Source organism: Ixodes scapularis, unplaced genomic scaffold, assembly GCF_016920785.2.
Source record: "Ixodes scapularis isolate PalLabHiFi unplaced genomic scaffold, ASM1692078v2 PGA_scaffold10__122_contigs__length_95168666, whole genome shotgun sequence".
NCBI lineage: Eukaryota > Metazoa > Arthropoda > Arachnida > Ixodida > Ixodidae > Ixodes > Ixodes scapularis.
In genome coordinates, this window is record NW_024609836.1 from 40,768,967 (window position 1) to 40,796,494 (window position 27,528).

The window sequence follows — 27,528 nt, forward strand, 5'->3', positions numbered from 1 at the left end:
AAGGATTTCCCTTTTTTCTAGGCTCAGACATCTCTGAAATCTACAATTATTCATAACCCATGCTGATAACTGGACTTCTCCAACGTCCCTCGAAAGTCTCGCGAGCATCATTCCTACCGCTTTGCCAGCTTTGCTCCTAACTTGTAACAGACTAAAGATAAACAAAGAATGTTGGTCCCAACGTGCCCGCGGCAACTCATCAGTTGACATAAACGCGGCAGCGAGACGGACTGTAGCGGCCCAAACCACCGAAAGGCCTGTTGAACCATCACGCCATCAGTTACCAGCGGAAATACAAAATAAAAAAATTACGCGCCCACGAAACTAAGTTATGGCACTTACGGCAAATTTCAGCTTGTGTGGTATACAGGCTGAAAGTGAATTGTAAAAGCTAAATACGCTCGCGGACGCAGATGCTCCGACTCAGGAGTGGACTGTAACCGCGCAACCACAACAGGGTGGGCGCGCAAACGTATCAAAGAAAAAAGCGGGAAACTCGAGCGCACATTTACACAATCCCAAAGCGTTTATTCGAACAGCAGCCGTGTTCATTTACAATCACTGATGTACCTTTGGGGTGGCTGAGGGCGAGGAACGGTGGACATGAAGGGAGGAAAGCGAACAAAAAGTCATTTCAGGCGGGATGCGGTTGTCTTCTGACCACTTCGGGAAACCCGCGGTGGAAGAGAAAGAAGGGGACGCTAGGCCTAAAGGGACACGGGCCTTGATGTGGAAGGGATGAAGGCTTGCGCAGGGAATGAAGGAGGGTGTTTCTTGAGATGGCCTGGCTGCTCAGAACTCCTGGCTGGCACCACCTTTCTTGCCCGGCTTGCCGGCTGTGCTGGTCTGCCCGGTCTTCTTTGGCAGGAGGACGGCCTGGATGTTGGGCAGGACGCCTCCCTGTGAGATGGTGACTCCGGACAGCAGCTTGTTCAGCTCCTCGTCATTACGAATGGCCAGCTGCAGGTGCCGGGGGATGATGCGCGTCTTCTTGTTGTCCCGGGCCGCGTTGCCCGCCAACTCGAGCACCTCGGCGGCTAAGTACTCGAGAACGGCCGCCAGGTAGACGGGGGCCCCGGCGCCGACGCGCTCGCTGTAGTTGCCCTTACGGAGCAGGCGGTGGATTCGGCCGACAGGGAACTGCAGGCCGGCGCGGGACGAACGAGACTTTCCCTTGGCCTTCGCCTTGCCTCCTTTGCCACGGCCAGACATGTCTAGAAGGGTGCTTCGCTTCGCCCAAAGGAATCACACGACGACAATCGAAGGAATGAAGCCGGTGCGGGAGAACGCGGGAAAATCAGTGGGGTGAAGCTCTCGGCTACTTCCGTCCCGCCGCGTATACTTATGACGTTTGTCCGGTCCGGCGAACTGCTCCCGATTGCCGCGCTCCCAGCGGCTGTTGGCACTTGTTATTTTATTTTAAATAAATATGATTCATATATTTAATGAAGCGAAATAAAGGTGAAGTTGTTTTGAAGGTGTGAATGGGTTTAAAGCTTGTTATCGTAACTTTCTCTTTCACACTTTCAACGTGTCTGGGCGCGCTTTCTCTCTCTCCGAACCCGCGCCTCGCGCCTCGAGATGCGCTGGCCGCTGGCGCCGGGAAGTCGATGGACCGTTAGAACGCGCGAGGGACGCGAGCCGGTGAGTTGCTTCGCTTCTGGGAGTGCGTCGCCGCGCGAGATTCGTCCCGCGTTCGTGCGCGCGCGGCTATCTTTTCTTTTTCGTAGGAACTTGCTGTTGGTGTAATGTGGTCAAGCATGGATTTTCGTCATCAACACACCACTGATGTGCCAAGTGGGGAGACAATGACTGCCGAAAGCCGGGATATCAATGGTTTCGAGTTCTAATGGACGTGCGGTACGCTCTTTTGGTCTTCTCTTGCTTAAGTTTCTGATTAGATGTTTGCAACAAAACCTAACTGTCGCAGTGGTAGTGAGTATTGTTTGATTTTGGCAATAGGTACAATGGTTTCCAATCACAAAACCAAATCCTATCATTGTTCAGGATTGCTCTACTCGCCGTGAGAAATATGTCATTGTCAAATTACTGGAGACTTCTGGGTAGACTCTTTCATATCAAGATCGAGCACATATGCTAACTTTAAAAGATGGCAAACTTTTTGCTGTGAGCTGTTTCTGTTGTCAGCGATTCACGCGTCTGTTCGCGAGGAGTGAAAATATGAGCCTAAATATTTTTCGATTAACTGAGGATGAGCGATGGAGCGATCCGCTCTGGTTTCCCGTTTCGTTTAGCAGTGACCCACTCCTAAATTTAAGTGATAATATTAAAAACGAATGGGCAGGTTCTCGATAAAGACTCAATACCAAAGAGCTGAGCTGTTTTTCTTGGTACTCATTGCTTAGTTTCCTTTAGTTGCAATTAAGACACCGTCGTCGGTCTTTACTTATATGCTTGCTTATATAATCAAATTTGCAAGGACGCATATCATCACCTTCGTCGCACGTAACCTTAACGTTTTATCCTTTTTTGTTGTTCATTTCTTTGTTTCTCGTGTGCAAAACAGTGAGAAATTTCGTCTGTATTTTCTACTGTCTGTTGAATAAAAATGAACGCAAAAGGACAAGCATTGCATATTTCTTGTGTATGTGTCACTTTCGTTGCTTTGCTAGGTTTCTGCTGCTTTGCTGCTGGTCTCGCTTTTCAGTGCTGGCTTGTGTGCGTTTCAACGCACATTAACCAGCATTGAAATGCGAAAACCAGCCGCAAAGCAGCAGAAGCCTAGCAAAGCAACGCGCAAACCGGGCAAAAAAAAAAAAAAAGCTACAATATATATATATACTTTTAACTCTAGGTGGCGCAAGCTACCGCCCGTCCATCCAAACACAATGGCGCTGCCGTGCAGTTTCGGTTTTGGTTTCGCTGTGCCGCCATGTTGATTTTAGTACAGCCACCAGATACCAGGGGATTCAAATGGCGCTGCAGCCTCCCAGGGTTTTTCAATTTGCGTTCCATGGGCGGTATAGGAAGTTGCACTCCTCTGGGAAAATGTATAAAGAATGGGGGAGAGAGAGAGACAAAACTAGAAAGGAGAAAGCACATAGTTGGCAGACATGAATTGACAGCAAGCTTTTAAAATTTTTCGAAATTTTCAAAATTTGGACAATGTCCTCATTTTACTTAGACATCTTGGGAACATAGCTATGCTAAAAAAAATTTAGAACGTAAAACGTATAAGTATGTGAAATCGCAGGAAAAAACGAAATTTTCGGCCTTGTAGCATCGGCTGCGTCTGGATTGTACACAATCCAATCCGTAGATTTGGCGCTCGTCCTCGTATTTTTTGCCGTTCGTGTGCGTATCGCCGTGTCCTTCAACTAAGCCGAAACTGAGACGAACGCAGGCGACCATACTCTGCGAGCAGTAGCTTTATTTATGTCTAAGCTGGAGCGACTTTGAAGCTTTGGAAGACTTATTCTTAAGCTACAGGTATCGTGCCACGAGCGAAATCCACTCAGAGCCTCGGAGTAGCGATACGTTGCCATGTCAACGGTTTCCGCGTCTCTTTAGACTTGGGAACGGCCAGAATCAGAGACGATCTTTCAAATGGGGCGAGCCCACCGCTCGTTCTTTGTGACATGAGCGAGATAAAGCAAAGCGAAAGCCGTCTGCACCATTCACTGGTAATGAACGTGGCTAATACTATGGTAGGATGGATGCTTGGGCGAGTTGGCGAACCATATTCTACGGTAGCGCAGAGAGACAATCACACACCAGATACTCTGAGTATCTGGTGTGTCATTGTTTCTCTGCGCTGCCACCGTAGAATATAATACTATGGTGCCTGGAACGCGTCTCCGACTGGTGTGTTTACCGCGTCCAAAAAAGTGGACCCTCGATATCCTTCGGTTTAAAGGGATACTACAACGAAATTTCGGCGCTCATTTTTTGGTCTATATGTGTTCAAAAGAGCAGTGTCACATGGAACATACCAATATCTTGTTAAAAAAGTCTCGAAAAAGAATTTTAAAACGAATTAAACGAGTAGCAAAGAGCACCTGGTGGATGTCGCTAACGCCTCGTTTGTAATGCTTGTCTAGGAACCTTGACAGCTAGTGACGGAGGTTCTCTCGTCTCCGGCCACGACGAGAGAAGGGGGGAAGGAGGAACTCCCCTCTTCCCGAGAATCCCTTTTGTGTGTCGCAGAAGTCGCTATTTTCCCCCTAGAAGATTATAGAAGATTAACCCGTCACTCAAAATTCGTACAAAAGCAGCCGCTTCGGTGGCTGGAACGACTAGGCCATCCTCTCGATGTCAGCCTCGCCGTAGCTTTGCTCGTCTTGAGACGACCTACGTCACGATTGCGTTGGATGTCACGTGCTCTAAGCTGGGCCTTCTCCGAGCGCTTGCCAGAGTGGGCCGTTTATAACGAAAAATACAGCCTCCAGGATCAAAATACAAACATGCGATTGTCATCTACGGATGCTGTGGATCATATTCAACCTATTTTAGAACACGATGGGAATATTTCAAATTTCGTTGAAGTATCCCTTTAAGTAAATGGTCAGCTAGAACGAGAGGGACAAACGCCTAATGACGTCGTACAAGTGTCATGCTGTCGTCGGTCGCGACCCTGGCGGTGTCTCAGCAGCTGTGGTGGATGTGGCAGACGCCTCTTCTGCTGCAGGTCGCTCTTCACTTCGACAGTCCACAGAAGCTACAGCAGCATGAAGTTGGGACGTTGTGACGACAGCGACACTCGCGTTCGCTCGTGCTTTTCGCCAGCATTTCTACGACCAACCGCCAGGATGGCGACATCCGACAACGTGACACTCCGGCTTCTTCGACATCATTTGTGGCCACTTTGGGACCACTTTTGATGTATGGGCGGGATAGGACGCTTAACAGACCAGTTGGAGATGCGCTCCAGGCACCATACTAATAGTGTAGCAACCATGACGAAGTTACTCCGGAGCGAACGGAAAGCGCACCGCACCAGCCCCAACCCAAGATGCAGTTTGGGTTCGGCGCATGCGCAGGGGTGGGCACGTATGCGCAGACCAAGTTGTCTGCTTCGTGCGCAGGAGTTAAGGTGACGTCAGAACGACGCCGAGCTCTTATTGCCCGATTGAACAAAAGTAGGTCTACCCACTATTCAGGTCCACCCGCTATTTTCTTCAGTCAGCCAATAAGAGTTCGGCGTCGTTCTGACGTCACCGCAACTCCTGCGCAAGAAGCAGACAACTTCCTCTCCGCATTTCTTTGGGGCCCCCTATTCTCAAGAAGGTAGGGCGAGTGAAAGGAAGGCCGGGGAGGAGGAAGCAGATGGAACGCTGGAGAAGGGAGGGAAAACCTCCTCCTCTCTTTAGCGTTTCGTCTGTTTCCTGCTCCCCGGGCTTTCTTTCCCTCGCCCTACATTCTTGAGTTGCAACGGACTATGGTGTCTACGCAACCTCCGGGATGTAAATTGAAGATTGAGGCAAACAGTAACCAGTCTACTTTTGCGGTGCTCCTGTGCATTCCTGTGGTTAAACGCACACGCATTTTGTCTCTTCAACGCAAAATAATGTGGATCACTTATTTCTGATGTACCGAATAGTATTTTCATTGTAAGAGTGTACTTGCTTTAATTACATAATATTCTTTAAATTTTACTCATATTTTCACAATATTGGGCTTTGCTCTTCTCGCAGTCCCTCTCCTTACAGGCAGTGCCGGAAGATTGGAAAGCAGGAAAGGTCGTTCCAATCTACAAACCGGGTGCCAAAGATTCCCCATTAAATTACCGCCCTATCTCTTTAAAGGGAAACTCCGCTCAATTCCGAAGATTTCGGGATAATGATTGATTTCGAATTAAAAAGCCCTAGTAAAACAGACTACGTCGTTTACTTCGTGAAGAATGGGATATATATTTTTAAATCTGATTTTAAACGCGAGCGGAAATCGAAACCGAAACTTCGGCTCCACCCGGCAACATTGGCCTCGGGTCGCCAAGTACATGGCCATCACGTGGTACGAGATGTCACGTGATCCTTGGCCCAACGACTGGCGGGATTGGGGCGGGCGTGTGGCAGGCGCGAGTGTCGTCTGCACCGCATTCTTCGCCACGTTTTGGTGTCTACGGCATTCGACGACGTCTGCACAACTGCGGCATAAGTGTGCGCGCACGTGGTGTCCGTAGTGTGGACGAAACTCCGAGAGACAATAATCACAATCAATGAGATGACGACGGCCGTTGTGACGCGGAAGACGGCGGTAACGGCGGGACCACGGCGGGCGGCCGGGCGGCTCCCAAGAAACGCGCTGCGCAGGCGCGTTACGCCAATCACGTGGACACTGCTGAGCGCCGAGAGGCAACGTTGCTGACGTCATGCGCTACGCTCGCCCGGAGAAGTGAAAACAAGCAAAAGGGGGCCATGTAGATGGCGTTTAGCTCAATGTTGGCTCCGCCCATGCCGTAGCCTTGACTGCGCTGTTGGTTGCGCCTGAATTCGCCCGCTCAAGTCAGCCGATTTCGGCAACTTGGCGAGTTGCAAAGTTTGCCGGACCGTCTAAGAAACATTTAGACAGAACTGCGTCGTAAGATTTCACGTGTGGTCTTCCTAGGCGATACTGAAGAGGACTGCATTGTTTTTTCAAAACCAGAAATGAAGCGGAGTTGCCCTTTAATAAGCGTGCCCTGCAAAATCATAGAACATGTCATCTACTCCCAGATCATACATTTCTTGGAACTCGAACGATTTCTTCAATTCCTCGCAACACGGATTTTGCAAGGGCTTCTCTTGTGAAGCACAACTCGCCTTATGCCCAACGGGCAGTGGAGAAAAGCTCACTGCAAAACCGGAGATAGCAATCGGTTCATCGAACGACGTTTCATCAACGGACTGTTTCATCGACAGATTGTTTTATCGACAGCTCAGATTAGCTTCTTTCTGTAGGGTCAGGTGGGTTAACATTTTTGTAATCAGCCGCCACAAATTGTCGCCGTCAAGCGGCATGAATCCACGGGGGGGTTGGTTAACATGCACTCTAGTGATAAACGCATGAAGAAATGTCCCTATAGCGCGCAATTCGCGTAACGAATGCCGATGAAACGTTCGTGTTGACGAAACTTGTGTCCATGAAAAGTTGTCCTCAAAACATACATCCACGAAACGTGTTTCGAAGAAACTATAGGGACCCCAAAACCTTCAGGTGCAGAGAAAAGCTCACTGAAAACTTTATCATCTCATACCTAGGCTGTCGGATCATGTGTCCCATAATTAGAATGAGTCGGACTATTAAAATTAATTTGTCATTTTTTGCTTATTAAGCATATTGCTCTCAAATGAGCAATCACCCTCACGTTGCAACCGTAAAAATGACAAAAATATTACTGACAGCTTTGATATCACAAGAGCTTGTTTCATTTTGCCTCAAAAGCGAATGCAGTCGCCAACTGTTCCAAGAAGTGCAGGAAGCTGCTCGTGCAGCAGATAATCATTGCAGAGGTTTCATAGTCGGTTCTGCGGGTGGTTGGTCCCTCTCCTTGTCTTCTTGGTGGGTGGCTCTTCTCGATTGACTTGCCAGCAATGTTGTAGAACACTGGGATGGCAATGTTCAACAAGGTGCTTGAATGCGTCATTCTACCCCTCGCATGCGCTGTTGGTGTTGCCCTCGCCTTGAAGAGTAGCGTCCATCACATTCCAAAGCTTAATTAATCAATTTAATTATTTTAATTTAACTTAGTAGCGACTACTTCTAATTATGGAATGCACGATCCGACATTCTAGTGAGCTTTTCTTCGCATCTGCTTGAAGGCTGGTGAGCTTTTCTCCACACCTGCCGGTTTTGTAGCAAGTTTTTCTCCGGTGAGCTTTTCTCCGGGATTCTGTTCCTTCATGATCTGCATACTAATCTTGACCATAACATACAAAATGACACCATATTTTTAGACTTTGCAAGAGCATTTGATAAAGTACCTCATAAGTGCTTGATGTATAAACCAGCACAGTTGAACCTGATTATAGACATCTTAAGCTGGATTCACGAATTCCTTAAAAACTGCATCCAGTCTGTTGTTGTTAATATACTTCCAATCTGGAGTCCACACCAAGTATATCTTATCAACGCACTTCATAATCGTGCCACCAGATTCACTAATGCTTCATGCTCATACAATGTCAGTGTATCGTCCCTAAAAGCTAAATCATGTTTAACTCTTGTCATTGCCGCATTTCCAGCCTCTCCCTTCCACTTGGTGCCAGACCTTACATTGTACCCCCAACGCGCAGGTCCCAGTGCACCCGTCATCTGCTCCAGGTCGCCCGCCCACAGTCCCACACTGTCACCTTTTCTTCCTCCCTTTTTTCCCGCGCAGCCAAAGACGGGAACAACCTTTCCTACAACATCACTGCCATCACCTGCCCACCAAGCTTCATAGAAAATGTCACCATTAATCTATCACAGTGAATTCATGTTGCACTTTTTCCAATTGTTTATTTTGTACACCTCACCCCTTATGTAAGTGAAGTGAATCAGCCCTGTCACAAGATATGAAAATGACCCTGTTGTGCACCTTTTTGAGCGGTTAAGAGCATTTGAAGTGCAAACAATAAACTATGTGTGGGCTATGAGAGGTGTCCGTGTTTATCATTTTTCATGACAAACAGCTTTTATCAGGCACCTGTTTTCTGGCTTCTCCCTATTTTCAAAGAGTTTGAGCATACGGGTGATGTTTTGAATGCAGAACAAGAATCTTTGCACATAAGCATGGGCAGAGAGAATAAAGCAATATTTATTGCAAATCGGACCATATCAACATGGCCTTCATTTTATTTTGTCTAGACATACAGGGAGTGGCTGATCCAGTGTTGCTGCATAGTTCTTGCTGTCTCTTGGCTTTCCACGTCCTTCGTTCGCTCGGTACTACCTATATAAATCCTCCACGCAGAAAATCGTCGACGCTGTGCTCGCGTTAATGGTGCCCGACAGTGCACATAAATACTTGTATGAAGCTCTTTTAGCACTGTTCAATGACAAATTTGTTAGGAAAACACTAACTGACCAAAGTTTTTGATTTACATGATTGAGAAATTTTCCAAACTATTTACCGCTTAACTATTCATAACATAAGTGCAGAAAAAAAAATGCATTTGCTTTTTTTCATAGGAATACATTACCAAAACTCAACTTTCGTCTGGCTGTGTTTGCATTCGTCTTTTATCAAGGGACTTCATTTGCAATAGCACACTAGCGCCAGACGCTACGAGCCATCTTGGCCAATCCTGCTCTGCGATTATAGCACGTGATAATAGCAAGTTCGGTAGACCGTTTTTATTTCTCCCTCCGTTCCGAGCATGTCAAACTGCGCATGCGTGAACTGCTATGCAGGGGTGCAGAGCTGAGCTTCCAAGACGAGTTTTAGTAGACCGCTTTCCACGCACCACATACCGCTGCTAGCAACCTTAATGGCAGCTAGAGCCAACGTTGCTAGATTAGGTCAGTTGTGAAACTTCTGCGAAAGGGGGTACCCCCCCCCACTCACTTCAATCTGCCTCCCGTCGTTTGAAGGGCCATCTAGATTTTAGTTTCGTAACTGTGTGTTCCACAAAGCAGAGCTGGAACGCCACCTAGAAAGCGAGTTAGAAAACCTGAGATTGCTGGCCAGGTATGATGCTTCCGTAGGCAAGGCAAGCCGAAGCTGATGGCTGCCAAGCTTGCTGTCTTCCTCCTCCTCCGTGTCATGACTATTACGTACAAAGAACCAAGGCAATGAAGCGGCGAAGTACGTTTCAGAAAAGACTTCTGCTGTGCCAGTCAAAATGGAGAGAAGTAGATTTGGTTTGTTTGAGAAATGCGAAGAAGCGCGGTGATCTTCAATCAAGGCACGGGCTGCTTGACATCCTCCACATGAGAGAAGAGGATTTTCGGAGGCGATTCTGCTTTGAGAAAGCAGACCTGGGTGCCCTTCTGTGGCACTCGAGGTCCCCGAGTCTTTCACCTCGGTGCAAGGTGTTGTTGTGTGACGAGGCACTCTGCATTATGCTGCGGCCTCTGGCCTACCCCAGCTGGACTCGTGCATACACAAGAGTCCAGCCTTCGGGTGATACAAAAGGGTTTACAGCTCGAACCTCGCGGAGAAGGCAGAGGTCTTCGTCGACCATGAACCGCAGTCCGAGGCATAATAACTATGTCCATGTGGCACCTAGTCATTAAAAGAAGTCGGAGCCGAAATGCCACGAGAAACGATTAGATGAATGGTTGGTTTTAAACTTTTCTCTCTACCTGTAGCTTTTAGGCAGGTACGGAATGAAGTGCGCAAAGAAACTGAGAGGAAGGGGGACCACCTTGCTCTTTCTAAGAACCACGATAATGTGGAAGAAGATGCAGAATATGTCGCATTTCGTAGCGTATAGACGTTTGCAAGTACAGCCTCTGGATGCCGCCATCTTGCCACCGGTGTAGGTAGATAGTCCGATAGTTGAGCATTGTTGAGGCTGTGGGTATGACTCCACAATGCTCGACCACCGGACGATCTACCCCCACCAGCAGCAAGAATGCGGCACCCAGAGGTTCTACTTGCAAACTTCTATATTACAAATGCTTTTCAGACAAGAGCGTGCAGGCGCAGGCACTGCAACCCGGGCAACCGCAGGTCGCCGTGGCAACCGTGCACTGCACATGCACCACAACCGATGCAGGGAGCAGCCCGTATGGCCTGCCACCAACCAACGAGTCGAGCGGGGCATCGGCATACGTCTTAAAATTGCGCTCGATGGCTCGCAGGCACAGTATGCAGCTGGCTACAGTTGCTGCAGAGGCAGCCAACAAATTTATCCCTCGTTTGTGTGCAAGAGCTTCTTGACCATCCTTCGGGAAAAGGGCAATCCTATCGTCAAACTCAGAGTTTTTGTTCTCCCCGGTTTCAGGCCTTTAAAAGCGCCACATTCATTGTAGTCGCCGATAGAACAGAAACTGCAAGGCGAGTCTTTCGAACGCCTGTCCTCCAACATGCGCTCAGCGCCTGTCGACGAGCTTATGTTGCGCCCATGCGCTCAAGACGCAGGGGCGTTGCCGAAGGCAGGAAGCTCCCGCTGGAAGCGGGACAACTGAAACTCCTCCCTGCCATTCTGACTTTGTCAGTAGCTATGCTGAGCGCAAGTTTGTCCGCGCCTTGCGGGGGTGTTGCAATGGTGTCAGAACGCCAAGCTCTCATTGGCCGATTAAAAAAAATAGTATGTGGACCTCAAGGTACCTAGCACCGAGGTCTACCCACTATCCTTCCAGTCAGAGCCGATCAGAACTCGGCGTCGTTCTGACGTCGCCACAACTCCTGCACAAGAAGCAGACGACTTGCTCTCCGTGCAGTCGCGTCGTCCAACGAAGGAGGGGCAAGCGTAGGGTGGCGATCCTAGTTGCACCACACCTCCTCCGCACGGCACCAATCCTGCTCGAGAAGTGTTGTTGCGTAGAGAATACGAGGGATGAGGTCAATGTATGTCGCAAAGCGAGATGTAAAATATAACTTCGCAGAATTTTCAGCCAGTCGCGCACACTAGTGTAGGCAGTTCCACGAGAGCAACTTGCAGTACACTCCGTCGCAGGTTAAGGGCAGGACAAGCACCTCCCACAAAGACACATTTTTTCCACCTTAGCAAAGCAAATGGTGGAAGGATTCGCTCTGCTGAAGTGGAGGGCTCTGTGGGCGGTGCTAGACTACACCGGTTACGTGTGTCAACGCAAGTCGGTCGGCACAGATAGACTCCGCACGCCACACCGTGGCCTTGGTTGCAACCTGCGTGGGACAACCACGATTCCCCCCACCCCCCCGTGGTGACTGTTCAACCAATTTTGCGTGGCTTTTCTTGTCATACACTTCCAAGGATTTTTTTATGCACTTCCTCCGTTTCCATTTCCCACAGGAAACGTGCAACTCCACGGTGTTGTTCTTACACACACCGGCAACGTACCCACCATTTTCAACTGGCTGCAGTTGAGCAACAGTGGCATGCCGGTATATAACAAAGGGTCCGATTTTTCAGCTACTGGTGCTGCTATCTAGGGGCAAGAAATTGGAGCTGAATTATTTTTAGTCGGTGCAGACACGCATTTGCGTATTGACTTTCCCTCATACAAGCACACAGAAGTGTCACAGGTAAAAAATACAGGAACATATTACGAATTGGTAGCACTTCCTAGAAGTATTTATTCTGTACAAGGCAATAAAAACAGGGAAGGGTGCACACTCTGCAGTTACATCAACTTTACCGAAACATGCCTACACGCATTTCTTAGGAAAGAGGTTATACATACTTACATATATACAGTTCTAGGTGCCTGGGGCATAATGTTTGGAACGATAAATACTAGACCATAAATAAGTGTTCTGTACAAAACCACGGATAGAGAAAACTTGGAAAAAAGACAAGAGGAGCTCAAAACACCACTCGCCTCAAATCGAGTCTCCAAATGTGGGAGGCAGTTGTTTGTATACTTGAGCAACAGCCAGAGTTCGTATTAGCTTGCAGACAACAGGTCTGCCTGTGAAACATTAAAATTCACAAACGATGGAGCGGTAGCGCAAAGGAATCTGCAGACCCAGTAACTACACCAACCCGACTAATCGGTTATTGACTGCCCGTTTTGTTTTAAACTGCATTTGTAGTATGTGGCAGGTTTCGAATAGCAGGACAAGCTCTTCCAACCAAACCCTCTGCTCTTCTCACCGTATCGGAGCGAATGCTGGAGTGGAGAAAACCCCCAATCATCAGGAGTGCAAAGCAGTGTGGGAGAGGCTCGCTCTCCTATTCTAAACCTGCAACAGACTACAGTGCTTCTCACTCAAAGAAAGTTCAGTTTAGACGTCCCCATTCAAAAGGACAAGAGTCAATTTCAAGCGATTAATTTTCCACAGGTTGTGAGGAGCGAATGTTGGGCATTCGCTGCCGGTGCGCTCTGCAGATACACTGCGGCTGCCACTCCGTCCCTCGCCTTTCCTTCGCCCATGACGGAACCTCCACGGCGTTCACCTTCGTGCCAGCGTCGAGGCCCACTTTCGAGCCACAATGCCGGATGCACCTAAACCGAATCTAACATATTTGGGTATGTCTGCAACGCTGACCGGCATTCAACCTCCCGCCGGGCACTCGCACGTGCAACGTTCGGCGACATGGACAAAGCAGACATTCTGTTACGTCGAAGGCTGGAGCAAGAGTGGAGCCAAAAAACAGCCGCCCAATCACACAGATCCTCTCCTGTCTAGAAGTGATCAAAGGCTCGTTCACACATACTACTACCTCAGTGTTGAAAATAGCGTTGACCTTGCTGATGTAGCACAGACTTCGTGCCAATTGGGTGATCCAGGATCCCTAACCTCGTCACACACAAAGCTGGAGCCGAAAGTTCACGCAGCAAGCTGATTGGACGTCGGCGAAGAAAGCGTAAAGTCATCGCCATGATACGCCAATAGGTGTGCTCTGTCAACTTTGGCCTCAACTTTGTGTTTGTTAAGGTTAGGGCCCCTGGATCAACCAGCGCTGTTCATAGCGTCGAATTAGTGCTGCGATTTACGTGCGACCCGGACTCGAAATTGATGCAGTTACTCGTGAACTGGTTGTCTCGAGGCCATCGAATAATCTACGCATCAGAGTCGCGACATTTTAGCCATCTCATTGCCTAAAATCGTTGCTGCCATTTACCCGAAGCTTTATCTGAAATCGTAGGAAGCATTGTTCCGTCCTCAAGAAATGTTGAAATCGTAAGAAGCATTGCTCCGTCCTCAAGGAACGTTGAAAACAGTCTGCGACATGGTAAGACATAATCACCCAAGCTTCCTCGCACTGCATTCAAAGCGCAGGAAGTGGCATTTTCACGTTGAAACTGTTGCCAATTATGCTCGCTCTACTGGGCTACAGGATGGAGGTGCCTGCCAGACGGCCTTTCATATCCAAGTCCATCATTATTTGGGCACAAACTCCGAGCATGCATTGGAAACGAGGGCTATGTCAACAATCGGTGTGAACTCGGCTGAGCCCGTGTCACACCAACGTTCGGATCGAATCGCGTGCTTCATGCCTCAAAAGTATCGACCACCAATGCTGCTCGAGGAGGTTCTGAAAAGAGCTTATCAAGTGTTGATGCTCGAGTCGGAAGTCCCAATGTACAAGCTTCACTCGCGCCGACATGTGCAACCCAGGGCACGAAAGTCTGCGAGACTCGCAAGGACGAATCTGTTATCACAATGGTGTCCGAATGGCTCGGCCCGCAAGGCGTGTTAGAGATGTGGCAAAGGAGAGCGCGCCAAAGCTTGAGCAATGCTCCCTCAGCAAGTCCTGCCGGAGCCGCACTCGTGGTGTTCTTTACCAGTCGCCAGCAGGACCAAAACGGCGGGGCATCTCTTTCGGACGCTTGACCTGCGGCGTGCGCTCATTGCCTTCCGGTGTGCGTTGGCCTCGCGTGCACGTTTGGGGCTCGCGCGACGCCTAGGCATTATCGGAGGTAGGAAGGTGATGCGGAAGGCGGCACTGGTTAAGGACCTTCCTGCAGTTCTAACCCGTTACCGACTGCAGTTGCAGCGAGTCCCTTTGGGAAAAAGGCTACTGCAGACTGAACGGTCTGCAGTACAAACCTCTAAAAACCTCGCCAGGAATTTCTCCTCGCAAAAGGCGGCTCAGGTGAGAACCCACAAAAAATGCAGCCAAGTTGTTGTCTTCTACGGGCTACCACAACGTTTGCGACTTGCAAGATTTATGACCTTCGAGCGGATTTTTCCATGAGTGGGAAGTTTAAATGTTTCCACGAGTGGGAAGTTTAAACCTAATTGAAACTTTTTTCCTCCGAGACTAGAGAATGAAACGTGAGTGTTTCAGAGTGCGTAATGTGTCACCACTGTGACATTTTTATGCCTGCCAAACCTAATATAAGCTTTCACTAGCTGTTCCTTCCGCGAAGCAGTGTTTCTCCGGAGCTTCCACACTTGCCAGCGCATGCTGACCAGTGGTGCCATTTCACTCCATTAGATATTTCTATTTTGCATTTTGATTGACATAGAACTTGGCGCAAGCCTAGACGCATTGATAAGAGTGCCTGGACACGAATGAAACGTGACTGGGTCTCCCAAACATACAAGTAAAAGGGAGCGTGCAATTCAAAATAACGGTTTTTTGAAGATCTTCGCAAACTCTCAGGATGTCCTGCAACAAATTCCCCGACAACCCCACATTTGTTTCAGCTGACATCCTAGACCAGCTGGCAAAGAAGTTAATAATTCGAAAGAAATCAAAATGGCGTTGGACACCAAACAGACAGGGATATCGTAGCACAATTGAGGGGTGGTGAGAACCCAGATGCTTGCACCGTTGCGGCACATCACGCGAACAACGACAAGACAATGCACCTTAAGAAATCAAGACAAATGCACGAAACGGATGCATGAAACTCTTCCCCCACGCAGCCTGCTGGTCAGCACAGCTTACGGCCACTTTAGAGACTGCGAGAGGGGCAGCCAACAAAGCTGCAACCCAGTCAACTTCAGTTGCGAGTGGCAAGGAAACGAACGGCAGATATTTTCCCACGCAAGTTCTTGTCCGGTTTGATCAAAATATGCGCGCACTTTACCACACACAGGTCCAGACCTAGGAAGTCAGTAGGCTGCGGAATCTCTCTTGCGACGATATTGCATGCACCTTGCCGGCACGGCTTCCTCTACTACCGTTGCAGAACTGAGAAAGAGTGATTTCTGTTCAATGTTCGCATCCCCGTGGATTGATGCAATCCGAAACCCTCACAAATAGCGCATTTGAGTCTTTGCCGCACACTTAGAGGTTGATTTCGTTTAGGGCGCCCGAAAACTCCACTCTGCGTGCGGTGGTGCTTCCCGTCGTTGTACACATTGTCTTTCCTCACTGCAGAGCGCGTCGACCTATGCTTCTTCGGTGGCGACTGAAGTCGAAGCCAAGGTGGTTGCGCACTTCCTCGTTCACGTGCCCACCCTTCAAAGTTCTTCGGGTCTCACCACCCGGAAGGCTTCGAGGAGCGCGAGGGTGCCAACACAGCCCCCGTTCCCCGAACGGGACGTCCCAACCGGGTCAGGGCCGGTCCGCAAGCACGGCATAGCCCCCGAGGTCGTCGATCTGGCGCACCCGCACTCGCTGCTTGTAGTGGTACTCGCGCAGGTACGCCCTCAGGCTACGCGGCAGCGGCAGCCGCGACGCGCCGTCGTACGCGATGCGAGCGCAGATGGCGGCCCTCGCCAAGTGCTGCAGCGAAAAGGCGAAGGTGCGGTGCAGGGGCCGCGTCAGCATCGGCTCGAAGTACATGCAGCAGGCGGGGTCCTTGTAGTGCTCCACCAGGCCGCAGACCGTGCGCGACGAGAACACGCCGGGGTCATGCGAGTCGAAGCTGAATCGGTGGTTCCACTGCTCCACCCGGGCGTGCAACGAGCGGCCGTAGCGCCGGAAGCTCACCGAGAACAGGTACTCTTCCTGGGCCGAGTCGCGGAGCAGGAAGCTGCCCTCGGGACGCCCTTCCAGCAGCCGCTCCGCCTCGTAGCGGTCCATCTTGCCCCAGTAGAAGCCGCACGCCGTGATGCCCAGCAGGTCGGGCACCAGGCAGTGCATGTAGTCCACCTGCGTGTGGACGGGCGGCTCCCACTCCCAGGGTTGCGGGCACGGCGGCCACGTCGGCACTATCGCCGCCACCTCCGCCGCCGGAGCCGCAACGACAGGCTCCGGCGCCACAGGGACGTCGTCCAATCGGAACCCCGGCGGCGGGTCCACGCCTTCCTCAATCTCGCGGGCGCGTTCCTTCCGAGCACGTTCGTCCCAGTCGTCCACCTGGTACTCTTCTTTCTTGGCATCCGCGGCCGGCGCCTTCTCCTCGGTGCGCCGGTAGCCGGTGCAGATGCAGCTGGCACAGCCGGTGGGCGGTTCGGCGGGTTCCCTGCGTCCGCCCAGCCGCAGGCCCCACGCGTTCCGGCGGGGTTTGGGCGTGTCCCGCGAGGACGCTGCATCCTTCGGCGCAGTGGTGGCGGCCTTGCGCCGGCGTCCGAATGTCATTGTCTTCAGCTTCTGGCGGACGCCCTTCTCTTCGGTCTGCGTAGCCGTGGACGACGAGGACGATGGGGAGCCGTCACGCTCCGCGGAGGCGACCTCGCCTCTGGCACCTGGCGCGTCCGCGGCCGTCCGTTCCGTGTCCGACATGGCGCTCCGGGGCTCCTGCCAACAATCTTGCGTCACCGTCTCTGAGCCGTTGCTGTGGGACGAAAGTGCCACGTGCCAAGGGGAGGCTGCATCATCTGCAACAAGAAAAGGTCACATGCACGACTGAGACTGAATGGGTCTGTGATTGGAAACTCTGCAAAAAGTGCTGCCACGGTGCCACGCAAAGTATCCGGTATTTTCAGTTCCATTTATTATTGTGTACATTACACTCGGCAACAACTCTTCTGTGCTGTGATGCTGGGGCCTTCGCGGCTTCCACAGTGCTGCAGCTCCGCACTACTATAAGAGCATGTTGCCTTGTCTTGAGTCTTAATTGCGCTCGCCTTCGTGCAAAGGAGATGCATAGCACTTTGAAAGCTAAGCTAGCCTTTACAACGTAGCACAAAGTAGTCCATGCCGAGTATGGTAACTTTGCCACTTGTACTGCTGCACAACAATATTTGCCGAAAAGACTTGAGGTACAAGCATGTTTTTTTTTTTAAAAAAAAAGAGCACCAATGAGGAATTTTTCTTTCCAAATTCTTTTATTAAAGATGTGTATGCCAATTAATATTCTGGCTAACTCTGCCTAATACAAAAGGTTGCATGAGCTCCAGACTATTTCTTTGATCTTTCCAAGATCCATCATAGTTAGGCTTTCCGGTTTTAACCAAAAAACACCAATGTTTTGTTTAATTTTAAACAAAAAATGATAAACAATTGTTGGTTAAAACAAAAAAAATACAAATTTTTAGAAATTTTCTTTCCAACTAGGACTGCTTTTGTCGAAACCTTCTCCTGAATTCTTAGTTTTTCATTTAAATTTTTTCACCGATAATCAGTTTTCAACATCCGTCCAAAACAAATCACTTAAATGTGCAGATTTTCGAAAAAATAATAAACACAAAAAAGCATCAACCCATTTTCCTCAAAAAAAAAAACAAAAAACACAGCAGTCTACGGCCTAATCATAGTCCAATTGGAAATGAGCTGGAAAATGTACAGCGTCAGACAATATTTGCTTGACCCAGACTCTACCCCAACATGCCCTTTTAGCCCAGAATGCCTTCGCAGAAAGAGTTGCTGCAGGGGCCACGGAATGAACAAGACACATATATGTTCGACACCTGCATGATGCCGCTAAACAGGGTGTGACAAAATTGTAGTTTGCAAGCGTTCACTCACATAGTAACCCTTTCACAGTCGTCGCAGTATATGTACGGAGGTGATGACCGATTTGAAAGTATCCCGTCCCGTCTAAATGCAAAACTGCGCACACCGCGAGAGGTATTGCTATTTGTCGTTTCTTTGGAGAGCCATAAAAGTTTTATTCATGCAGTGTTTTGCTTTGTTGGGCTTTTTGCAGTATTAAAGTTAGACACTCCACGCACGTGACGCTCACTTCGCATACCGGCCGCTCTGGCAGTCGTGCCAAAGGGAGCACTGGCTCTCCCGATTCAAAACTTCAACGCTTTTTGGAATTAAATTCAGAAAACAAGAGCTCATCGTCCGACAGAGAAGCGCTGTAAAGTGCCTTCGGTTAGGAATTGGAAGCCACTGGAATGTAGTGGATGAGGACGTGCCAAAATCAAACCGAGTGGATGAAAGGTGACGTTTCGCCTTCCATATTTTCATTTGATGCTTCTCACGCTAAACAGCTAGCAAGCAATATTATTCCTCCCACTAGATAATTAAGAAAAACATCATGTGCGTTGACCCTTTTTGATATTATTCCTTTGGAAACAAAACTGAAACCCTTAGAAACATCATTTGGAAAAAAAAAATACTGTCAAAGGGTTTAAAGGGCACTAAAGTGAATTTTAAATTAATATCTTTACGGTGCAAACTAAATCTATGCACCCTAACAATCCTTAGAAAACCCAAAATTACAATCACGTGCGGCACTTTTCAGCATTAAAACGAGACCAAACACCGCAACACACTCCCTTTTCTGAGATATCTCAGAAAAAAGGACATGTTGCAGTGTTTGGTTGCCTTTTGAAGAGAAAAAAAGAATATGTGTGATTGTAATTTTGGGTTTTCTATTATACTTAGGGCAGTTAGATGGAGTTTGTGCCATAAAAATACGACCTCAAAATCCCACTATCCCACTTTAGTGCCCTTTTAACGGAAACAACAGTCGAAAAAGTAGGCAACAAGGTACAGTGGAAGGGCTAAGAGAAAAACTTATTTGAGTAGTTCAGGAAATTGAATGCTTAAGATAATAGCCACAGTAACTTCACTAATATTTCGTGGTTACCTTGTCTGTTGAACTGCTGAAGTGGTTTTTAGAGGCTGTTGGCTTCAATGTGCAATACGTGCTGCGCAACTTCAAGCTCCGAACCAAACCCACTTTGCGGCCATTGAGAAATGAGCCAAATAGAACGAGGAATGCAGTGATCTGATTGGCTGGAGTCATTTTGGAGCATCTCTGGAGCAGCCAAAAGTCCATATTGGAGCAGAAAAAAGACATTTGAAGCATAAGCACAGACTCCATTTTTCTCCACACCACTGCAAATTTTATGTCAAGATTCGTGTGTTGGCCCGTCAAACTGAAAGACAGTGTCTACTTTGCCTTCCCACTTTTGTGAAACCTTTCGTTAGCATCAGTTGCACAGTGCTCAGTTGCATAGAGGCAAAAACACTGCAACAAGATGCTGACGGATGAATGACAGTATCAACTGCAGTGTGTAGTTATTTTCGGTACAGAACAAAGGATAAAGCAAATAGTGTATTCCACTGAAGTAATGTTAAAATATAATAATTTAGTATACCCATATTGATGTTTTGTTCAAGTAACCACAGGATGAGCTGCGATTTAATATAACCACGGGGGTCACATTTCCCGTTCAATTTGTTGGCTAGATTATTGGAAATGGTTGCTCCCGCTTGCGCACATAATTATGGTCACAATACATTAATACAAGTTTTTCTAATACAGTTTTGCAGTGCTGTCCATACAAATAAGTGTGATTTGTACAAAGATACAACTTATATAGCGGCATTAAAAAAAACTGACATTCATAGGGAGGTGCAACTTCGACAGAAAGCTATGGTATAGGCGCTTTGCGCACACACGCCAGATTACAGACACCATTGTTGACTTTCGCATGTCTTACCCAGACGCCCATCCACTAAAGCGGGCGTTGATGAGCCTCCACAAAGGGCAATGCTCAGGAGAGGGACACAGGAGAATCTAAAATGGCAATAACCTCCTCTGCATTGGTAATGATGAAGTGAAGTAAACGTAATAAGAGAAAACAAAGGATAAAGGTCGGTTATGGCAGCGCCCATGCACAGGTGCTGCAAAGCATTTATACTTTGAATGCCAACCAGAGGAAGGAAATGGGAGGGGGGTAGAGGGGGGGGGGGGGGGGGGGGGCATTAAGAGGAAATGCGCATGCTGTTTAACCTTCTGATGATGAGTAATTCCCAGCATAAAACTGTGATCGTAACAATCACACTTCACCTGTGTGTTCAAACCACAACCATCTTGTAAAATAATTTCTTGCATAGTCTGCACCTGTAGACGATCTGCACAGCACAGAATAGCAACCTTTAGACATGTAGTCTCCAGACTATAGTCCAGAAAACACAGTGAGTTAGCAAAATGATAAGAAACACATTACAGTTAAAGCCCCTCCCAAAAAATAATGCAACTACATCTTCGCCTTCCTGTGTCATTATGAGAAAGGGCACTGTTCTGTGAACCCATGCACGAGCACATCGGCGACTACAGCATGATCCGCAAACCAAAGCAAAGAGCGGGCATTATTTCTGCGTCAAACTCTGCAGATCTGGAGTGGACCTTTGGAATGATTCGGAAGGATCATAGCAACAAAGTAGCACGTCGAGTCGAGCGAGGTGTTTTGAGCGGCACTCGCGCTCCAAGAACAACAGAACATCACTGGAAGATAGACAGAGGTCGGTGAACGTCGTCCTACGTCTCTTTGCCTTCCAGCAATGCTTTTGGCTGATCTGTCAGTAGCCGCTTTTTCCTTTCATCTTTATCCTACAGCTTCCCTCACTTGATGGCGAATACACCCACAAAAAAATTGGGTTGTGTGTGTGTTTATACAGCCTAGAACTTGGTCTGCCTCACAGGGGCGACGAGTCTCCCAGCTGTAGATGAGAAATTTAGCCAGTGCGGTACAGCCGCTAGCCTGGGGTCTTTAACGTGCATCACGCAGTAGTGATACACGACCGCACGCCGGTACGATGCTCATCCAGATCGAAACGGGCAGGGGTGGGGCTCGAACCCAGGATATCTGGGTTCTGCAGCGCGAGCTTTCGCTTCACGTGCTCCGAGCTGGTGTGCGCTAGACCACTCGGCCACCGATCCCCCCAATACACCCACAACTTTGCTGAACAAGCGTCTGACAGCTGCACTTGGTGAAATGACTTGTCACACAAACACATGCTTGATCACTGGGAAAGTTTTGAGGCAACGACTCTTTTTTGGATCAGGTAGAGAAAGGGAAACTGAAGGAAAGAAGCGTGGTCATCTTCATCAGTGGACCTAGTTGTCAGCAATAACCACATTGTGTGTTCATTTAGACGGTGAAAAGTTAGCACCAATGGGCGCCTGCTGTTTCTGCTACAGATGAGAAATTTAGCCAGTGTAGTACCATAACCAGCCTGGCATTTTAATGAGCATCATGGAGTAGCAATGCATGACTGCACATCGGTACAATCCCCATTTAGATAAAAAAAAAAGCAGAGATGGGGATTGAATCTGGGATCCCTTGATTCTGCAGCGCGAGCCTTTGCTCAGTGTGCTCACAGCTGTGGTGAGTTAATGCGCTCATCCACCGAACCCCCTATCTTGTTGATAGTGTTTCGTCTGCCCTGTCAGTCGTGTTTTTTCCTTGATGCTGACTGTCCAGTATCTTTAATGCATACTCTTGTTGGGCATTGGATCACATGTGTCAACTGAATCCTTGGCTCACCTGGCCAGAATACACTCTAACAATGCGGTGACACACGTTTCAGAAAGGATGTCCACTTGTACAGTTTATTGCAATCATAATTCCTAAAAAAAAAAAAAAAAAAAAAAAGTAGGGAAAGTAACTGAAGCGTCGTTGCTTTCCTCGTTAATGCACCATTATGTATGATAAAGGCTTAAATACAGAGGTTAGAAAGAGAAACCTGGGACATAACAAAAGACACATTGTACCTAGCATATTGACTACGTAACTAGGGCAAAAAATAAAACACACCGATGTTCCTCCCTCTAATAAATGATCAGATGACTTTGTTGGGTTATTCTCCATAAAAAAAAAAAACTGATAAAAAAAAAGTGAGGAAAACAATATAATATGAATTTGTATGAACCTTCTGTCTTCTGCATTCAATCTTTAAATGCTTTGTATTGAATTCTTTTGCATTATTCAGCAGGTGTTCAACCATCAAGTGCTTGTGTTAGATATGTTATGGTTATGCAGTGTGGTGAAAGCACCTGGATAGTGTTAAAATTTTAATTAATGGTCCTTGCCTTTGTGGGCCAAGATTCTTTATAAACTGTTATGAATAAAATTATTATTATTGTTAATACTATTAGCTAGTTCTCTTTACTGAATCCTTCCTATAGAGAGATTCAGTTTAGAGAAAATATCAATGAGCCTCCTTTTAGTGGATATGTTTTTTTTCTAGAAACATGGTTCACCAAATTTGCCTACTCACTCTAACAATATCTAAAATGGTGCCAATCTTAAAGGATGGGGACTCCACTGTGGTCGTCTAGTCATAGGCAAAAATAAATTTTAAAAGGATACTGACACCCGTGAAAATGTTTTTTCGTTTTTTGCCAGGCGATTCATTATGGTGTCGAAAGACTACCCAATTAATATTTTGCTATAGAGTCACATATATTTTTAATAAAGCCAAGAAACGCAACTGCTTGTAATAACTACACCCAACCGTACGCTTTAATTTTTTTTTTGCACGCAGCAGACGAAATGTGTTGCAGGAATTGTTTGGCATGGTGATTCCTTTGCAGTTATATTTGTTCCGCTTGCTGTTCTGTACTTCAAGATGAGTTTGTTTGTACATTTAAATGTCAGAAATTAGTAATGAGTGCCCGTGGTGAATTCACTGATGGCGTGAAGAGCTGCCTCACATGTCCTGCAACTGAAAGTGGCACTGTGCGGCAGAGTCTGCACACGTTTCCGAAAGATCGACGGGATCGGGACCAATGGCTGCAATTCCTGTAGAACAGTTACGGGCACCTCAAAAAGCAGATGCTACCCGATTCATACACTCCTTGCATTTTGTGGAAAGTGACTAGTACATTGAGTTTGCAGGTGTCAAAAAGGGAATTCCATACCATTTAGTTCAGCAACGTATCATCCACAACAATTGTTTTTTTTTTTTTCAGTGACAATTGTAAAAAAAGGAATGTAAACATCGCAAAATGTTTGACGCAAAAAAAAATAGTCATCTACACTAGGAATTGAACCCGCGCCCGCTGCGTGTGAAGCGGACGTCTTCCCACTGAGCTACTGGGAGAACTCTTTTGTCCTTAGTAATGCAGGCGGTCGCTTGTAGGTCGGAAAGTTTGCTGCCGATTTCCCTTTAGGACATGCACTCCCGGCTCGAAGTTGGTGAGCACCACGCATTGGCCACATTCGCACCTAGTAAAGAAATCGTAAGCGTGCATATTCCCCTCGAAGTACGAACTTTGTGCTTGACGTTTGCGCGAGCGATGTCTTCAGCCACGAGAAGGTAACGATGGCTCGGCGAAGTCTTCGTGCAAATTGGCTTGGTGGCCGGGCGTGTCGTACAGGATGAATACCAATTCTTTTGATTGGCTCAAAATTTATCTTTCAAATGAAGACAGAACTTGCTGGTGCCGCGAACGACAGTTCTGTAATGGACGTTCCATGCCCGTCGTCCGCTGCCATCACCGTACCCTCAAGTCCGACGATACGCGAAACGACGCCATGTTGAGAATTGTGCAGAGAACGCAAAGAATGTTTCCGGTTCTCTGTGCAACTTTGTTTTCAATCAACCTATTTGCAGCTTTTTAGAGGCCACAAAAAATAGGTTTCATATTTCTTTTCTATTTTCAATATTCAGTGTGTGCCTTCAATGACCAACAATTTTGATTAAATTTGGTGGTTGTGTCTAAACCTTAGAAAACAGCCCGTGACCACAAAAAGAGAGTGGAGTGAGTGCGACTCAAACCGGCCACTTCTTAACCGGCGATTTTCGGGAGGACAGAACCCGAATTTCAATTGCGAATTCTGTTATGGGTACTTGGGCTCTCGTATGTCACATACAACTAAAAACCTCGGCGAGCATAAATACCCTGTCAGTGTCCCTTTAAGTGTAATTAACCCAGTCTCCGTGAAGATACTTTGCAATTGCATAGTACGGGAATTTATAACCAAGTGTGGAATTTTTTGCCCTAAACAAGGCAGATTCAGATTAAAAAGATCCATTTTCTCCTCAGTTGTAGATTTAATTGAGTCTCTCAGTCAAGCTCTAGTTGACAACAAGATTGCTACGGTCATTCATTTAGATATAAGTAAAGCCTTTGATTGAGTTAACCATGCTATTTTATTGAATAAGGTAGAGGATTACCGCTTTCAAAAAAAAAAAAAATATAGGAACTTTTCAGTAACTACTTTTCAGACAGAAAACAATACATACTTTGTTTCTGCTAGTGTCCAGATTCAGCCAATCAGCCAACCAAAGAGCCTCAAAAGTGCACGCCACTAAGCCTTTTCTATTTATGATTGGTACAGCGATGACAGAAACATGACAAACACTATGATGGTGCACTTTTGATGCCATCTCACTGGTCCCATCAGCTCGTAGCATCGGCTGCGTCTCGACTTAACATGAAACGAAGTATAGTTGGTTCCTTTGCAATCCAATGGGTGTTGGGAATGCCTGCAAGCGGGGATACTATTCAACCATAGGGTGGTCACTCGAATGCAAATTGGAAAGCAACCCATCCACTTCTACCCATCGCAATGCCATTGTCAGATGCAAGAAAATCGATGCTTTTATAATGAACCTGCAAGGTCCGGAGCTACAGGGGTTGTGAGCACGGTTTCCACAGCTACTTCTGCAAAGAGCGGTTGGCAAACACTCCAGAAACAAAACACTTCGCCTTAAGCAGTGCCAATGTGTCGAATCCAATCCAGTTACTTCTGCAATTGACGAACAACCCAGAAACGAAAACACATCGCCCAAGCGTTGCCAATCCACCGAGCGAGTTCCCCCAGACGCTTTCGTTGTCCTCTGAGTAGGAGGTTTTGGCGCGTTGCCACTGTGAAAGCTGCTTGGAGACGACTTGAGGAAAGCTGCCCACTGAGGGGAATTCTCCGTCCATTTTCCCCCGCGGTCGCTGAAGACCGTTATCAGCGGCCCAAACCCCCCGTACACGCCTCAAGCGCCGTGACGAGATAGGCTACATCGACACGGACGGCGCCGAAAGCAAACGAAGCGCGTCAGCTTTCATTGAGGCAGCCAGCGCCCATTCAAGAAGTCGAGGTCGTATAACGAGGCTTAGCGAGAGTACGGAACGGAAACCGCCACCGCACGTAGCGGACGTGGATTGAGTTGAATCACGAGCTGCACGTGCTCGCAGCACGGTGGGCTAGGGTGGGAACCCGATGGGCGCAGACAACACCACAGGAGAAGCAAAAACAACAGGTATTACTAAAATAAAAATAAATAAAAAGAAAATAAGAGTGATGACATACATTTCGGCTTAACTTCCGGCCAACAAAAGTGACCGCACGTTCGGCCGATTATTTTTCTTCTTTTACAAGAACAATCCAAGTAATGAAAAGGGGCTAACGAAGAACACCTCGGTGATAATATGAACGCAAATAGCCGTGGAAGGGCGCAATGTAGCACAGGTAATAGTTCAAGGTTTTTTTGTTTCTTTTGAGTCGCCTAACTCGCAGATGGCGGAGTGACCCCCGGAGGGCTCAGCCGTCCGTCAGCTTACCTTTGGAACGGTAGCGACCTGGGGACAGTGACCAACATCGGGGATTATCAGGCGCTGAAACACACGGCGACGGCACACAGGGCAAAGCTTGGTCGGACGCACGGGGGTATGACACGCACGGACAGGAAAAATCTGTTTCCGCAAGAAAAGAGCACCAAAACCAAAACAATCCGAGTACAGAGTTTGCAGACAGCGGTACGCGCGAAGCATCTTGAGTCCCCAAATTTGGAGGAGTTGCTTTAAAGTAACACAAATGAAACCGAATCATATCCAATAACCTGTAATTATTCTATAAAAATGCGTAATTGATTAAAATATTATTAGTTTATGGCTACAGCAGATGAAAGGCTTCTCATAATACGGATTGGTATGGTTTCGGTTTTCTGTTTTTCCACCCAGTGAGTTCTATCAGTGGTTCTATCACAGGACGACTGCAAGTTGTAATTGCAATTGTAATTTATCTTGATAGGATATTGTGTGTACATGACAACCGGCTCTGATGACAGCCAGTGATGGCAGCGTGCGTGGTTAAGCACAAGAGTTACAACTTACGCATGTGCGCCTGCTAGCCGGCCTCCAAATATTTAGAAAACACACAAACAAGACAAGAAAGTGGTCACACTCGTAGTAGTCATTTGTAACAATTCAAGGTTATTTTTTTTAATTTATTTTCGTACAAACAAGAGTAAACATCGTAAACAAATAACAACGTTGATCAACGAGGTCACTGATCTCAATGACAATTGCTGGATCGCGCTTCCCCGCTTGTTCGCTGCAGCGCAAGTGAAGCCACCGGACCTCACTCGCTTGGGATACGATTTGCCGTTTTTGCTAGCCTTTGCTGCGGTTTTCCAGCGTGCTGTAGACACGTTTTCTACTCGCTCGTCGTCGTTCGCCGAAGAAGTTTTTTGAGACTCTGTGTATTGTTGAGACTTGCCGTTGTGAACAAGTGGAAAATTTTACGAAAGCGCAGTGTCGCAGGAAAAAGGCACAACTCGTCGAAAGGAAGGGCTGGCGGAAAGCAGGGTCTGGCGGCGTGTTCAAAGCTTCCTTGGCACGCCGAAGCGTGCGCCGAAGTGCCGTGTCTCTGTGCCTTCGCGCGCTTGGATACCGACGAAGAATCGACGCCGTGTGGATATGTTTTGCGAGTGCAATGTGCGCGGAGCCGTATGTGAAGGCACAACTCGTCGTTTGCAGGTGTCGCCGGTCTCGCGGACTGATCAAGGTTTCCTTGGCACTCCGAAGTGCTACGTCTCTGTGCCTTCGCACGCTTGGATACCGATCAAGATTCGTTTCGGCGCCGTGTGGATGTGTTTTGCGAGGGCTATGTGCTTGAAGCCTTATGTAAAGGCACAACTCGTCGAAAGCAAGTGTCGCCGGTCTCGCGGCCTCAACAAGGCTTCCTCGGCACGCCGAAGGTCT

At 47.8% G+C, this 27,528-nt stretch overlaps 3 protein-coding genes across 4 annotated transcripts in view; all 3 read right to left on the reverse strand.

Moving 5' to 3' along the window:
* LOC8029163 (deubiquitinase OTUD6B) overlaps positions 1–233 on the reverse strand; it is a 34,555-nt gene extending 34,322 nt beyond the window's left edge. For both annotated transcript variants that reach the window (XM_029986513.2, XM_029986512.4), the window contains exon 1: positions 118–233. In XM_029986513.2, the coding sequence (XP_029842373.2) occupies positions 118–200 (83 nt within the window). In that variant the 5' untranslated portion in view covers positions 201–233. The remainder of the gene's footprint in view (positions 1–117) is intronic.
* Positions 234–503: 270 nt separating this feature from the next.
* On the reverse strand, positions 504–1,293 carry LOC8029157 (histone H2A). Its single transcript, XM_002403454.3, has one exon. The coding sequence runs from the start codon at positions 1,210–1,212 to the stop codon at positions 793–795; it is 420 nt and encodes a 139-aa protein (XP_002403498.1). The 5' UTR covers positions 1,213–1,293; the 3' UTR covers positions 504–792.
* A 10,829-nt stretch (positions 1,294–12,122) lies between these two features.
* On the reverse strand, positions 12,123–26,301 carry LOC8029160 (suppressor of cytokine signaling 5). Its single transcript, XM_040502115.1, has 2 exons — positions 26,107–26,301; positions 12,123–17,236 (listed from the first exon to the last, which is right to left on the reverse strand). The coding sequence occupies exon 2, from the start codon at positions 17,139–17,141 to the stop codon at positions 16,029–16,031; it is 1,113 nt and encodes a 370-aa protein (XP_040358049.1). The 5' UTR covers positions 17,142–17,236; positions 26,107–26,301; the 3' UTR covers positions 12,123–16,028.
* Positions 26,302–27,528: the final 1,227 nt, after the last annotated feature.